The sequence below is a fragment of the Ostrea edulis genome, chromosome 2 (genome assembly GCF_947568905.1).
Source record: "Ostrea edulis chromosome 2, xbOstEdul1.1, whole genome shotgun sequence".
In the NCBI taxonomy this organism is placed as follows: domain Eukaryota; kingdom Metazoa; phylum Mollusca; class Bivalvia; order Ostreida; family Ostreidae; genus Ostrea; species Ostrea edulis.
Window position 1 is genome coordinate 81,685,350 of NC_079165.1, and position 17,163 is coordinate 81,702,512.

The 17,163-nt window shown below is 36.6% G+C and overlaps 1 protein-coding gene across 2 annotated transcripts in view; it reads right to left on the reverse strand.

The window, feature by feature from the left end:
* Window positions 1-16,978, reverse strand: part of LOC125680556 (uncharacterized) — a 36,283-nt gene extending 19,305 nt beyond the window's left edge. For both annotated transcript variants that reach the window (XM_056155145.1, XM_056155146.1), the window contains exons 1-12: window positions 16,907-16,978; window positions 16,206-16,325; window positions 14,555-15,537; window positions 13,013-13,169; window positions 12,308-12,429; window positions 7,192-7,372; window positions 4,399-4,538; window positions 4,106-4,250; window positions 3,648-3,875; window positions 2,733-2,861; window positions 2,108-2,190; window positions 1,126-1,367 (exon numbers count right to left, since the gene is read on the reverse strand). In XM_056155145.1, the coding sequence (XP_056011120.1) occupies window positions 1,126-1,367; window positions 2,108-2,190; window positions 2,733-2,861; window positions 3,648-3,875; window positions 4,106-4,250; window positions 4,399-4,538; window positions 7,192-7,372; window positions 12,308-12,429; window positions 13,013-13,169; window positions 14,555-15,524 (2,397 nt within the window). In that variant the 5' untranslated portion in view covers window positions 15,525-15,537; window positions 16,206-16,325; window positions 16,907-16,978. The remainder of the gene's footprint in view (window positions 1-1,125; window positions 1,368-2,107; window positions 2,191-2,732; window positions 2,862-3,647; window positions 3,876-4,105; window positions 4,251-4,398; window positions 4,539-7,191; window positions 7,373-12,307; window positions 12,430-13,012; window positions 13,170-14,554; window positions 15,538-16,205; window positions 16,326-16,906) is intronic.
* Between the last annotated feature and the right edge of the window lie 185 nt (window positions 16,979-17,163).

A 17,163-nucleotide genomic window follows, 5' to 3' on the forward strand; every position in this document is an offset into this window, starting at 1 on the left:
GTGGAATCACCTTAATATTTCATGGCAACTCATAAGAGAGTATTTTTCTCTCATATTTCTAGAGTTTTCCATTTTCCTTGTGCCAAGCGACGCCATTTTGAGAATTTTCCAATTAATTAATTTTTTGCTGTACATTAAAAATAACACCAGAATCGAATTCTACGACCTTCATTTTGGCAACTATGTTGCCGACAAAAAATCGGCTGACGAGTGTATAAGTGAATTGTATTAGAGTTATTCCTCTTTGAATAAATCAATAATCAGGGTGATGCGTGACGTAACTCGACAGTCCATCAGCGCGAAACATTTTGACAGACCTAATCAGAATATGAATCCACAACTGCACGTTTTTTGTTTTATTTAGAGGAGCATTGATATTGATATTAATTGAGCAGTTATTTAATGACGAGTGTGTGAAGAGAAATTCCAAGTGGTTTTTGTTGGTGAATAGGCCTATGGGCATGGCTAGACTTTCGTTTTTCACGCGTGCAAGGACTCGAGTCTCATGGACATTGAAGGCACTTATTTCACCTGAGACATGGACAGTAGATGTTGACAGAGTGAATTAGGAGGTAGGCCTAGAAGTAATAGACCGTGTGGGCTGGGTTTCTGTGAACGGGCATAATGCACCGGATGACATAGCGTAGGTGTATGAGGAATTTGTGACTGTTGTTGAGTGTGCAGTAATTGTTCAAGGAATGTGTATTTTTGTGTCCGGTCACATACACCTGGAGATTATCAGGGACATGACAATCTGTCATTTTTTTGTACAAGAGCTTTGCAGACGCTAGTGTTCGTCAATCGAGGCGAGGTAAGTTGCAAGCTAGTTGTGTATTGATTATGACGTCACGGGATATGTAAGATAAACGTCACATGATATGAAAGATAGAAATATCTTACATACCTTTCTTTCATAGAATATCTGTATCTTACATACGTAGATATGAGAGAAAACCCCATTCCAGTATACCCCCCCCCCCCCCCACAACTTGTTGCGGGGGGTAAAATAATGGACTGGTTTGCGGCGAAAAAATATTCGTGATGATTAGGTTCTCACTATTCTAGCAAAAATTTCTTGTTCACAAAAAAGTTGGTTTACAGCAATATATATAGGTCTGTAAATACCTGGTATATATAGTCCTTGATTTTCTGGACCAGACTGAATTTGGCCCTCTGACCACCCGGACCACTCCAATGAACATTGAGGACACTGTCCACTTTAGTTAAACTATGAGCATAACCCCACCATGTCCTAGTATCAGAATTCTCACTGAAAAAGTGGTTTCCAGCGAGGTAGGCTGAAGTATCACCATCTTGGTCTTCACGATGAAAAATTTCCACCATATTGGGCAGACTGAATAACTGATCTGTTGAGGTAATTAGTAATGAATTTTTTAAACTAAAACATTTATATATATCTTTGACAAAAATCAATCAGAAAACTGCATTATGATTAAGGATGGATTCCTCTTAATTTTATCAGATGCATTGAGATGTGATGTTTAATTTGCTACATCTGTATAACTTGTGCTTCACTACTAAGTTAATGTACTGTTACTTTTAAAAAAAAAAATTCAACATATTCTTATCCGAAACACCGAATCCCTAATTTGGCCCAAATAAGCCCAAGGGGTCATCATTTATTTTTAAACGACCCCACCCTGTTTTTACCTTTTGTTGATTATCTCCCTTTGGAAGAGGCATACCCTTCATTTGAACAATTTTTGAATCCCATTTACCCAATTTTGTTCTACTGAAGAAAAAAGTCAGTACTTTCAAATCTTTTAAATGAAGGTATAGAGTGATATTTTACTACACCATTGATTTCACTGAAAATATAGTCCCCTATACTTCAAGTTCCCTAAACACTATCTTCGGATTAAACATTACTCCCTTATGATTAAAATTCCCTAAACTCCATCTTTGCACTAAATGTAACAAATGTAATCAAGAAAGTGTAAATGGCTTCATGACCCCAATGATCCTTTAGTTATGACAACAGAAAATGGATGCATACACGGCACACATCATGTACTCTGTCTATATGACAACAAGAATCCATCCATAATGTTATCTTGATTAATATATAAAAAAAACCATATCTCACCTATTAAACATGTTTTCAAAGTTGTAAAGGGCAGTTCCTTCCATGGATTAATTCCGTACATATCAGCTTCCAATATCAATGATCTACATGTATATGTGTAAAACCATTTGAACAGCATATGACTAGCATGTCTGTACTTTTTCAATTCAGTGGTAAAACATTTTAATTGCATGTCCTAATGAAAGGCTGTATCTACATGATAGTTGGGTTACAGAGTCATACTTATGAACATATGACTGTAGGGGGTGGGGTGGGGTGGGGGTGTATGATTTTTGTTTCTCCTAATTGCATTCCACCTGTTTTGAACAACAAGCTTTTAATTGTTAAGGCTTGTCTTTAGTGTCATATAGTTTTCTTTTAATATTTCCAATTCTGATATTTATTCTTTTGTTAAACTTTTGTTTCTCTTATTTTCTTATACAGTAAAACACACTTATAAAGAACATGTTTACAACAAATTCATGCTTATTGCAAAGTAATATTTATTCCCCTACATTGGATATAATGAGAAGTTAAGTTATAATGAAATGTTTTTTGCTGGCCTCGGAGGTTTGCTATAATGGTGTTTTACTGTCAATGAATTTCTTTCCTTAATGAATTAAATTGATTATCTTTTACTGCTTACCCTGTGTATGGGTCCAGTAAAACGCTTGCTATTGGTGGGTAGATCATGGAGCAGTCCCCTGTGATGAAGCCTTCAGTTGTCATTCTCAGTTTTAAATCTGAATTGCTGATGTCAAACCCATTACAGCTTCTACAACAATATGCATAACATCTATTAATTAGAACACAACAGTTAATTTTTTCAAAACAAATTTTTTTTAAGGAATATGCCTATTAAGTCTTTTAGCAGAAAAAAATCAATTACATTTTGACCAAATTTAGTAAATTTAAATCTCTGCAAAAGAGCTATATATGATAAGGGTCTATTTTGGCTCCAGAAAAATGTCAAAATTCATGTAAAATAATGTCAGTTCAACTCTTGTGTGACAAAACTATAATTATAACATAGAAGACCAGTTCCGTGCCATTTCTCAGAATCTTATGCCAGAAATAAATATTTTCTCACCCCCCCCCCCCCCCACCCCTTCATCTGCATAAGAAAACTTCTTAATTGAAAGAAGTGTTAAAGGGCCAAATTAGGTCCACATCATACATAGTCCTTTCCAAATTTAAGGTTGTGTGTTTTTTTCCCCTTTCTATATCCTGTTCGATATTCATGCCTTTTTCAAAGTATTGAAATCATTTGTTTTATGTCTAAAATATTCAATCCCAGATCACATCAATCATTAAAAATTGACTAAATCATCTAATTACCAATCTCGTTAATATGATACACAACAATCATAATCATAAACTGCTAAGCAAATTTTCTTTTTCCCATATCAATAAAATCATATCAATTTCCTGAGGTAATCGTCTAGAGTGACCAACCATGGGTTTCCGACGATGATCAATTTCTTGCTTCATAAAATTTTGTTATTTACTTATTTATTTATTTTTAAATGAATAGATGTAGATAATTCACTGTCCCACACACTCATAATTGGTGTTGTGTCCATGGCAATGGTGAAACTGCCTTCTCCATATCACTTTCATGGCTGGAACTAATTCTAATGAAAGAAGAGGTTCAAACGGGTTCTGAATGGCCAGCTGCAGAGCGTCCATGTCATGGCATGCTAATTTCCTCTTTGAAAGGAGGTCAACCATCTGCATGCCTGGAATGGTCCTTCTGGTGTTACTGTCATCACTGTCCAATGTTTCAAAACTGTCAATCAAAAATGAGATCTCAATTATTCTTTTTTTTAACAGAGGAGTTATTTCCCTTGTGTAATTTTACAATAGAGGCATTACAAAAACTGGGACATGTGCGTCCATTGGCAGAAACATTATTGTAACTGCTTAATCAATTCCAGACAGTTGTCTTACTTTGAGACTACTAGTAATTACTTTGAAACTAATTAAGACTAATTAAGAATAGATTTTAAGATTTTTCACCATTTTACAAATTCTCCATAACTGTTGTCTGAGGACTTGGAGCTTCCAGTGATGGCATTTAAAAATGCAAGGTGATACCAAATTTTGCCATTGTGTTGGCTGTACTCATGTAGAACACATTTCACCATCTCCAAATGATTTCCATCTACATTATTGAAAGGAAAATCCATCACAAATTACAAATACTCAGTCAACTCAAAAATTACTTCAATTTTTTGCTGCATTGAGAGTTACAGAACTGTGATGTTTGAATTTTTTTTGACATAACTATAATGCAAATGTATATATTTCACCTTTCAGATTTCCTAAATGTAAACACAGCATACATTCAGCAGCTTCCTGGTAAAGTTCGGTGCACCAATCAGATGGACATACTCTGAAAATTGCCTTCCAAGATGGTATCAAGTTCCTTGCCTTGCTTTCAGTAAAAACACTACAAAGAATTTGATTCTCTACATTAGGTTTCATGAGATACCTGTCAGGAAATATGCAATGGACAACTCTACAAAAGCAACTCTAGTCCTTACAGTAGTACTACCACTGCAATGCACTGTAAAATCAAAATCATATCAGCCATTCATAGATGTAACCAAAAAAAATTGCATAAAACTAAAGTATGTACTGCCTTGAAATCCTGTGCTGTTCAGGTCTTTTCTTGGCAGAGAATTTCAAATATGATCAACAAAAATGGGCCACTAAGATGATTGAAAATAGACCACTCATAAAATATAATTGAAAATTGGCAACTCATAACAGAGCTACAAAAAATGAGAAGAAATGTTTGTAAAACATATATGTCCCCATGGTGCAAACTTGAAAAGGGTTATACACAGGCATCATTTAATTGATAGTATTGTCAAACCAATACACCAGTTTCGATATAAGAGCTCTCCTGTGTAGGAGGTACATTTAGTAGAATTTTGAGGGCCTAAGTGGGACAGAGTGAACCTTCTGTCAGTGAGGAAGACGATAAAATATATTAAAAGCGGCTTCTTTTTAAATATGTAAATATTGGAAACACAAAATACTATTGAAAGAAATGCTTTACTAAAGCAGAAACATAAAAACAATGTCATATTTGAAAGTAATATCCAGGATATGATACCTACGACCAATAAAATTACGTGATATAATAAGAATTCTATGTAACTAATTACTCCCTGAATACTTATCACTTACTTAGTTTGTGTATCAGTTGAATTTGGGTGATGAAACAGCATATGAGAGACTTACTGAGTACATTCACTTATGCAGTGATGAATATTCGTCCCACTCCCACATGTAAACAAGTTGTTTTGCGCCTTACTATGTACGAGAGTTCTTCAAAGGGAAATAACTCGAGCGTATCGCGAAACCGGCGTATTCAAGATATTGAGCAGACAGGGTGGATTGACCATGTGACCTAAAATCCAATAGGGGTCATCCTCTCCCTATGTTGTACATGTACCAGTGTACCAAGTTTTTTGTCAATCAAGCAAATGATTCTTAATATATAGGAGACAATATATTACTATATTTAGCTTGACCCTTGATCCTTGACTATATGAACCAAAATTTGATAGGGGGTCATCTACTCCTTATGATATACCAGTGTACTAAGTTTGATGTCTGTCAAGCAAAGGGTTTTCAAGATAATGAGCAAATAGTACATTCCTATGTCCAGTTTGACCCTTGACCTTTGACCATGTGACCTCAAAATCAAGAGGGGTCATCTTCTCCTAAAGAGTGTACCAAGTTTGATGTCTGTCAAGCAAAGGGTTCTCTAGACATTAAGTGGTCAGTATATTCCTATGTCCAGTTTGATCCTTGACCTTTCACCATGTGACCTCAAAATCAATAGGGATCATCTACTCCTTAGGATGTACCAGCGTACCAAGTTTGATGTCTGTCAAGCAAAGGGTTCTCAAGATATTGAGTGGACAGTGTCTTCCTATGTCCAGAGTAGATTGACCCTTGACCTTAGACCTGAAAAACAATAGAGGTCCTCTTCTACTCATAACCAACCCACATATGAAATATCATTATCATCAAGTGAATGGTTCTCAAGATATTGAGCGGACAACATGTGGTCTACCGACCGACCGACAAGTGCAAAGCAATATGTCTCTCTTCTTTGAAGGGGGCATGATAAGTTGTTGGGACTTCTTTTAAAATCTCTTATATGTCCATGGTATTTGAGATATTGGGTGTTCGAGATACTGAAGTTCAACTGTATGTTAGTTTCCTAAAATAGTGGAGAAAAGTCTGCTGAAACATAACATTGGCATAAAGTACCATAAATCTCATAAAAATCAGTCAATCGTGATGAAAATTTAACTTGATATGTAAACATATATTAGTGAATCACATACCAAATTTTAGCTTCATAAATCAATGCATGGGGGAAAATTTTTCCAGAAACTAAGTTGTAAAAGAGAGGAAATCAGTAGTCCCCTTTGGCAGCAGGCAAATTTTATTTTTTTTGTCTATCTCTTAATTATCTCCTTTTACCCTAGTAAACTTTGTGGTAAGTTTAGTTTAAATTGGCTCTGTTGTTTTGGAGAAGAAGCAAAAAATGTGAAACATTTACACCACCAACAAAACGGTAAGCAAATGTCTAACAAAAATCTCAATTCAGCTCAATCTTACTCTTACTATATAGATATAATTTCTGATACACATTTCACAATGTCTGTACAAAAATGCTCTGCACAGTTAACTTTACAAATTATCATTCATTGTACAGTAAAAAAACTTGAGAATGAACAATTTTGATTTGTTATAAAGGTAATTATCCAATGAGTTTACAATACGTTTTAATATAACGGAATAAAAATCACCTCAGACCTGTTATAGGGACTAGAGTTTGAGACTTACCCCTGATCCAGGAGATCTGTTATGAGGATTAGAGTTTGAGACTTACCCTTGATTCTGAAGATCTGCTATGAGGATTAGAGTTTGAGACTTACCCTTGATTCTGGAGATCTGCTATGAGGACTAGAGTTTGAGACTTACCCTTGATTCAGGAGATCTGCTATAAGGACTAGAGTTTGAGACTTACCCTTGATCCAGGAGATCTGCTATGAGGATTAGAGTTTGAAACTTACCCTTGATTCTGGAGGTCTGCTATGAGGACTAGAGTTTGACACTCAGTGGTTTCACTTTCCCATGGCTTGGCCTGTATGAGACAATTCCCCAGAAGGCTGTACATTCTGATGGCTTTCTCTGGCTCATAAATCATGGCATACAGCCTCCCTATTTCTCCGATGATGAACAATTTCTCTTTATCTAGATGTAAAATGCAATTCTAAGCTGTTTTTCACAATTTTCAAAGTGCCATTGGTTCTTTATTTGTAATGCTGAGCACAATTGAAATATAGATCTTGACCACTATGTAATATAATATCATTAAGGCAAGTAATAAAACATAATACTGAAACATATCATTTTGGTATGAACTGCAACGCTTCCCGCCCATATACTTCATACAGCGCATAAGCGCTTCATGAAAAGTACCGTATGCTGGCATGAAGTGTCAAAGTTCACACCCTAATGTATATATTTTTCATATTATTTACATTCTATTTTCATCTCTGTCAGAGTTCCCAGCCATTAAAATAGACGTACTATATTTATCAAGATTCATACGCACATTGTACACAACTGTACAGAGGCCGATAGGTGCTAGAGTATAGAATTAATATTCATTTTAACTGGCGGCCGTCAGTTAATCTAACTGGCGGCCACCACTTAGTTTATGTGGTGACCACCACTTCATTTAACTGGCGGTCGCCACTTATCATCTGGCAGCTGCCAGATAATAAGTGGCGACTGCCAGTTAATTTATCTGGTGGCCGCCACATAAATTAACTGGTGGCCACCACTTAATTTATATTCAACTCCTCTCTCTGTCTCAAAATCAAAGGGGTGCAATCCCTTCAATCTCCCTCTCCAATACTTAGTAATATGTATGTAAATATACAATTAAGAGCATTGGATTGTGCTGTTAATTTAAAACTTTATATATATGTTCACAATATCAAATGTTGACAGATTCACGCAAGAGCAAATCTTCATTTGTACATGCCTGTAAAGCATATGGTTTATGCTAATAAACTGAACTGAACTTAATTAATATACCAACGTATCAGGCACGTAGAACCAGGGTGCTGACCCTTCACTTTTTTGACAACGTTCTTTTTCTTTTTCACATGCAAACTAAGTTATTTTCACATGTGAAATAAGATTAATTGGCTGAATAGCCCCCATCCTATTCTTTTGGTGGTAGTAATGAATGGTAAAAATGTAATAATGAATTAACTGATGAATTGAAGGATGAATGGAGCCCCCTCCCTCCAATTCAGGAGATGTATGAAGTTTGGGCTAGAGAAATTTCTAGGTTCCTTTTCTGCTTGTCAACAATTGTAGAAGACAATTTCTCCTCCGATTATCCCATCACTTTGAAAAACGATCCTACGTGTTTGTACTATTCTAAATCTTTCCAAAATAATCACTCAGCAATATGAGTTAAATTGTTTTTGAAATTGGCAGCTGCCATGTATTAAATGATGTGGCAGCTGCCACATCAATTAAGTGGCGGCCGCCAGATAATAAGTGACCGCCGTCAGTTAATTTATTTGGCAGCCGCCACTTAGCTTATGTGGCGGCCGCCACTTAATTTATCTGGTTGCTGACACTTAATTTAACTGGTGCTAATTAATTTATCTGGCGACCGCCATATAAATTAACTGGCGGCCGCCACTTAATTTATATTCAACTCCTCTCTCTCTCTCTCAAAATCAAAGGGGTGCAATCCCTTTAATCTCCCTCTCCAATACTTAGTACATGTAATATGTATGTGATATACAATTAAGAGCATTATTGTTTTCGATTCCGTTGTGCTGTTAATTTACAACTCTATATAAATGTTCACGATAAAAAAAAATCAAATGTCGACAGATTCATGTACAAGCAAATCTTCGTTTGTACATGCCTGTAAACCGTATGCTTTTATGCTAATAAACTGAACTGAACTAATAAGTGGCTACCACCAGTTAAATTAAATGGCGGCCGCCAGTAAAATGAATATTAATTCTATACCCTGTCACTTATCGGCTTCCATACAACTGCAACGCATTCATGAAGAAATGGCTCTCATTATAATTGGGCCATATTTAAAAGAATGTTTGTTTCCCCTCCCCCGGGTCTGACTTTTGAAACAGACCAGGCAGGCAGGTGCGCTTTTTTTTTTTTTTGGAAAATTTTCGTTGGAAACACCTATGAAAAAGCAGCTCAGAGCACTGATAGTCATTTTCAATACTGTACATCAGAAGAAGAGTATGCCATGTATTGGTCGAACTTGTTTTTATGTCGGTCACTGGATTGACACGTCTGCTGGCATTTATAATTCATATTCTTGGACATGTTAGTGTGAATGCATACAGTGGATGCAATATTTTGGTTTACTTTATGAATACCTACATAGAAACATTACATCTTTTCAAAGAAAACATTGAAAACAAAAACATTTATTCTTGACTGAGTAGAAATAGATGTACTTAATAACATATCAGAAATGTACTTATTAAATAATAACTTATTTGTTCATGAAAACCTGACTCGAAAGTCACGCCGTTTGTTAGCTTGTCCGACACAGTGACAGAGATCGACCTTGTCTAACATATCTATGTTGTGATCATCGTCTGCGGTTAAATCATTCAGCATGTCGTTCCAGGTAAAACTTTTAGAGTAATTGGAAAGTCGATTTACCACAATAGGAACCACTTTTGATGTTTGTTTGTATTTTATTCTTACAGTAGTCGACAAAGCGATCTTTGTGTCGCCCATCTTTGAAATCTTCCGACAACATTGAAACTTTGAGAGATAAATCCCGGCGACTTCCAAAAAGAGCGAAAGTAAAATTTGGAACGAACACGATTTTTGTTCCAGAAATTAAAAAAATTAATACAGATTAATTTGCCTTCATGCCAGATTAATCTCATTTAATTGACGGAAGAACTGTTTTCCAATGTTGGCCGATCTAAAAATCGAACGAATTAATCAAAACCAAAGCCATCATAGTACGAGTTAATGTGCAGATAGCACTTCCTTTTCCGTCCCAGACATGAGCAGATTAGCACTGAAACATAGCAGATGCTCTCTAAGAATTTTCCATCGACATCATTATCATGCCTCACAATAGGAGAATTTTCCATTGACATCATGAGAAGTACTACTCGGTTCTGTGGTGTAGTAGTTATCACGTCTGCTTTACACGCAGGTCAGATTAGCACTGAAACATAGCAGATGCTCTCTAAGAATTTTCCATCGACATCATGATCATGCTTCACAATAGGAGAATTTTCCATCGACATCCTGAGAAGTACTACTGACGGGGTGTAATTCGCCACTGTCGAGGAGGTCTCACAATAGGAGAAGCGGAAGGGAGTGATTTGAGAACTTCATCTTCCCAGCTCAAGCACGGGGGAGACGACGCGTCACGAGATACGGAACGAACAACCGCTCCAACACATCAACGTCAAATGCCACAGCAACAGTGGTTGACCCTATCGACCCACCACTTTGGGAATGCATCGACGAGGAAACAGGCACTCTATTGGGTGAGTCAGAAACCAATATTTTGCTACCTCCAGCTCCAGTCGACAAAATATTCTCCTGGTCTTGCAGGTGAAGGTCCTGTCAGGGGCCTGAAGAATCTGGGTTATGTGTCTTCGAGGGCGAAGACTGTTTAAGGCAGGAGGAATGTAGTAATTAGGGCTATACGGACCGTGGATATCGACCTGGATAGTTCAGTGGTTAGAGCACCTGTCTGGTAGTGCAGGGGGTCCTTGGTTCGATTCCCGGTCCAGACAAAGAGTTTCTCCTCTCTCCTATATATACTAATACATTTATATATTTACTACATTTGGTGCCGTTGACTACCCCTGGTCTTGCAGTCGCAGGTCCTGTCAGGGGTCAGAATCTGGGTTATGTGTCTTCGAGGGCGAAGACTGTTTAAGGAGGGAGGAATGTAGTAATTAGGGCTATACGGACCGTAAATGTCTGCCTGGATAGCTCAGTGGTTAGAGCACCTGACTAGTAATGCAGGGGTTCCCGGTACAGCCGAAGAGAGTTTCTCCTCTCTCCTATATATAATTCAATATATATATACTACAAATTTGTTGGTACTCCCGTAGCTGAGCTTTGCAACACATCTTTACAATCATCTAACAAAGGGTTTGTTGTCCCTTATCCAGGGGGAAGGTATCCCCTGAGTAATGGAGGAACATCATATCGATGTATGTGGTGGGTCCATAGGGATGCATGGGAGGGTTGTGGGCATATCTGGCTCGTTGTTTCCCTGCCCAGCCATCATGCATAGTGGTGGGCGCAATGTTGGGTAGACAATGTATGCCATGTAGAGCAATGTTATCAAGTAAAAAATGTTGGGTAGACAGGTTGTCTACAAATGTATGCCATGTAAGGCAAAGTTTTCGATTGGGGTCATAGCAAAGCCTGCAGGCTTGGGGCCCTCTCCACCTCTCATAACAGGAGGGGAGACTTAGTACTGGAGTACTTGGGTAGAGAAGTACTACTGACCAGAAGCAATCACCGGGAAACAGGGTATACAGATGTGCTCTCAACCATCTCGGACCCAAATGTCTAGTACCTAAATTTGGGATCCTTGGCACCTGCGCCCAACGCAGGGCCACTGGTTTTGCCCGGTACTTATTAGTCGGTATACCAGCTATCCCTTCTGGACCCAGTTTTTTATTGTATATCCCACAATGCGGCCGTTTCAATGACAATTCCCTAATGTCCATCACAGTTCGGAACATATGTTGTACCCTTTTGATTAGTCTTTAATAAACATAATAAACTATAATACTCTTGTTGTCTAGTTGGCATCAGGAATGGTAATGGGTATGTGAATATCACCATATGCAAGGAATCTTATGTTTGTAAGCTTTTACTACCTGACTGTTCAATTAAAAAGCACATGATTTTTTAATAAAAAAAATTTTGACCCGGGCCCTTTTTTTTGACCCGGTCGGGGGAGGGGAAACAAACATATTTTTATCCTTGGTAATGATATAAAAAGCAGAATCCTTGGAAATGTAAATATCACACAGAGAAAGAGTTTACTGTGAATTTTTGTTCTAATTCTGCCACTATGGCCAAGAGAAAAACACCCGATAAAATCTGACAAATTGACCACAATACCAGATAGGGACTCTTCTTTGTACTGAGTAACAAAAGCCTGAAGTGCTGCTCTGAAATTTCCCCTGGCCCAGTATGCATATGGGAGACTTCTGCTAAAGAAAACTGCTGTCATCTGAGGATACCTGAGACAAGAAAAACATGAAATAAACAGTGTACTAATCTTACGTTAAGGTAGCTCCATCCACATGTGACATCATAGACTTTTGCAAAATCTTTATGAAAATTAATAGTTTTTCCACTTTGAAGAATTGATGAGTCACATGAGGGCGGTCATCTCTGTCATCTTCAAAATCATTTATCCCTTATATATTGAAAACAGTAGTAATGAAATATTGATGTAATTACTTATAACCAAAACTAAGTGTCAATTTACTCAAATTAATTCGACTTGGATTCACTTCACCCACAACAGCTAACCATGCAGCAGCATATTCGCAATTCTCAAGTAACTTTACTTAATATAACCTGCTATGATACAATGTAGGTTAGATTATCCCACTTTGAAGAATGAGTGATTGTCCAAAAATGCCCCCGACAAATGGATCAAAACCATTATACTCTGTGCAACTCGTTGCATGAGGTATGATAAATCATACGATATCCTTCAGATTGATATCTATTGACTGGTTTACATTTGTGTTGCATTGATACTAATATCACAATATGAAACAAATCATACATGATCTTATATTGAATCCAACATACCTTGATTTCAAATATTGATGTAAAATTGTTAAATGCTTGCTTGGAGCATTTTTTGACAGTCTTTTGGATTTTGCAGGCTTTTTGACATTTAGTCTTTTACGTTCCTCGATGTACTTGGATGGATTCGCCAACATGATTGCCATCAATGTTGTATAAACTGCAGATAAAATTAAAAAAAAAAAAATTCTTAATTGATACTGTAAATTTTAAAAAGCCCAATTTCATGAACTTTTCAGGAATACATCTGCCTCAATACTACAGTAACTGGCAGTCTGCTTATCTGCCTCAATACTACAGTAACTGGCAGTCTGCTATAGGCATAAACTGTGATGTTTTATGCTAGTGTAGTATATAAAGGAGAGTGGAGAAAATCTTTGGCTGGACCGGGAATAGAACCCGGGACCCCTGCATTACTAGTCAGGTGCTCTAACCACTGAGCTATCCAGGCTGATATCCACGGTCCATATAGCCCTAATTACTACACTAGCATACTTCATGAAGCATTGCTGTTCATACCTTCATGCACTTTCAAAAATGAAATTTACATTTTACTTTCATTTCTGTTGAAATATACCCTGCTGTTAAAATAGTCGTACTTTATTTATTAAGACACATAAACACATTACTCGCATTCAGGAGGAAATGGCTACCATATCAATTGGTAAAGATATTGAAAGTAAAAACTATATATATACATGATACAAGTTTTATGTGTGTTCCATGAAACTCTATCAGTGAAATTTTTTTGTCCAAAACTGTGGATTTGTTGTGTATTGCCAAATAATGCACACCACGAAACATGGAGGATACTGTGGATCTCTGTGGATTTTCCACGGAGGGGTGTATAAAAAAAAATTGTGTTGTGTACTATATATATATATACATACACGCATATATATTTATTAAACCTCAGAATGAGAATTCTATGCAACGCATAATTTAATTGGTCTAGACAGCCACGTGCCAGGGATGATAAAACTTCATATCTCCCTCTCAAACATCATATCTCCCTATCATATTTCATCCCTTGGACAGCAGCGTGCATTTTCCATAAATTAAACGTCAAGGTAGACAAAGTGTATTGGTGACATCACAATAAGTCAATAGTTTGTAAGGCAAAAACTATGCGGGTCTCCGATACACAGTTAAATCACCTAGTTTTGGTTGATACAAAATCAAGCAAGTAAATCGGCATTCAAGGAGAATGAACATACAAAAAATTGGTTATCATACCACTGTATTTTGTTGTTTGTACCTTCTAATACCTTGACGACACAGTGTTACCTTTAGGGCGATCTCAGCTACACACTATATGTAAAGATGAGCGGCCTCCAATTTCAAATGCATTTTTGTAGTCTTGTTTTGTTTTGGTATAAAACAATTTATTACATGAATGTTTGGGGAATATGAAGATTTATTCACCCAAGAAAAATCATATTCCCCTTGGGAAATATGATTTTCCATGGGTTAATAAATCTTCATATCTCCCTCACTATCATGCAATAAATGTATAGTGTGTGATTCAAATATAATTCAACATACCCAAATAATATTCCACATTTCCATATAAAAAGCATCCAGGATTCATGCTGTCTATAAAACATGCTTCCAATAGAACAGAATTGTCCACTTCTTTCCATATGTTGCTCACACAGTAAAAGGAGGTGTTTGTCTTTGGGAAGTAATTGGTCATCATGCTTTCTAAGACTGCTATATTCTGCCAAAGCCATAACAGTTTAGATTTTGTTATGGAATACTGTATATTGGAAGACAAAATGGTTCTCCTCATCCCAACAGGAAAGTGTGAGGATTTTATCAGCTTTTTAATCAAATGACTTTTACGATACAGATGAATTTTCTGCATACATAAGTCTACCAGAGTTGGGATATTAGACAACGATGGACCAGAACTTGACTCTACAAAGCCCGGTAGTCCGGCATCCTCCTTAAACTGACAAACACTCAGTCCACCAAAAAGTTCCATCATTAAGCCGTCTGATTTTTTCTTGTGCTTTCTCCGTCTCTTGCCCATTTCCCTTTTGTTTTCTACAGGATTACATGTTGACGGAATTCTTTCTGTCTTTTGTTCCTCAGAATCATCATCATTGATTAGATTGGGACTATATCCTATCTCTGATGAAGCAACATCATTATCTGATGAGAAATCACAGTCTAGCAGACTCCAAGCTGATGAAGTGGGTGTTGTTGAACCAGTGTAATCACCATCTAATAACCTCTCTCTATCTTGTGGCTCTGGAAGTTCTAAGAAACTAAACTCTGAATCAGACTGTTGTTTAAAGTCATCTGGTGACAGGTCATCCAGAATAAAGTCTGCTAGATCTAGGCCATTCAAAGACAGGACAATGTTCTCTGATTGGTCTTTTCTCTCGTTGATTGCAGACTGTCTGGGGACTGCACAGTCTTCTACTCCAGCAGAAAGCTCCCCTCTGTCACGATAAACATCATCATGTGCCTCGTCCACTATCTCAAAATCATCCAATGAAGACTCCATTACTTCCACAACTCTGAAATGATAGTCTGAATATGCAGCTACAAATAATTTTATTTTGTACAAGTAAATCTAGTCAATCTTTGTACTCCATCTTGAGATATCATAATAATTAAGAGTTGATTGAATATATGCTACTACAAATAATTCAAATCTTTTCTCACATCATCACCAGTGTGATATCTACATTACCCATGTGAGATTTTTCTTCTTACACTAGCTGCAGTGACATCATTGACTGTGACATCATGTTTTCTAAGTGAAGTAAAATATTTTGTATTGTTTTCTTTAAAATTCAATTTGGTATAGCTTTCTGGTGAACAACCTTGTGTTTTTTCAATTAACTTTCAGTGTAACTATTTTTGGGTATGCTCTTTCTGGCTACCGAGTTAGTTTTTGCAATGAAATTCAACTGAGGATTTTGAATTTTCTTAAAAGCTCCTGAATTTATGCATGCACTAAACTGTGGGTAAAATGCGAGAAAACTAATCATCCTTCATTCTTTATTCCTGTGGGATAGGGAAATTCCACCTCTGTAACAAGAATTGGCAAAGCCTCGTCCTAGACTTCGAACCTTGTCCTCTCTTAAAATTTCCCAATCCCACATTTCTACTAATGATGTATTCTATTAATCCAGTGATTTAAATAATGGTTTTGGAGTTAAATAATAAAAACTCTTCATACCTTAGTTAATTTTCTAGGTGTGCATGGGAGATAGTTCCTCCAAAAGTTGAGTCTCCTAATGAAGCTGCATGCAAGCCTTAGGTTACCTCTGTATAATTCATTTCACTGTGTTTTTCCTACCTTAAATTTCATCATAACAAAACAATCAGACATTTCATTTTTAAGTCTATTTCTTTTATTTTCTTTACATTGTAAAATCTAACCATTTATGATGTAACAGATGCAGTCCTCTGTATCCCCCCCCCCCCCCTTCACTGAATTTGTACGAGACATCCATTATTTCAATGATAAAAAGTTTAACCTATCTGTCCACCAGTCTAAAACACATTTTGTTCTATCGCAGTTTATGTTATATTACACAGATCTTATTGTCCAGTATATTCATATTTCTATCTAGCCTATACCGTACTATGTAGATTCTAGTACTGTACGTACAGTATTTTACTATCTTTATCTTGAATTGACAGAATATGAAAATAAAAATTTTGGTGGAGTATCCATGGTTGCGTGCCTATGATGGTTCTAGTCCAAGACATTTAGATTTAAAACACACACTAAGACGAGAAGAGTATTTCGCAAACTGGTGCAATATTTGAAGAAAATTTACAATAAAAAGGGATTACAAATTAATATTGTGTAATAGTAAAAACTACCACCTGCACCTTATGCAATTATAAGAATGGGACATTTCATATACGTACTGTCAACTCTCTATACCACAATTTGAGTGCCTCCCCTCCCTACTTGTGGGACTTGTTTTGTTTACAAAATTTCCGGAAGTTCCTTTCAAGCACATGTCAATTCGCACCCTTACTAATTCGTACCCAGCTCAACTCCAACCTTTCCCATTGTTCAACATGTCTTTTAGAAAATATTTTGATTTCAGGAACTTTTAAAATACTACAGTACACTAAACTATTTAATATATAAATTTTCTGCATTACAAACAACAAGAATA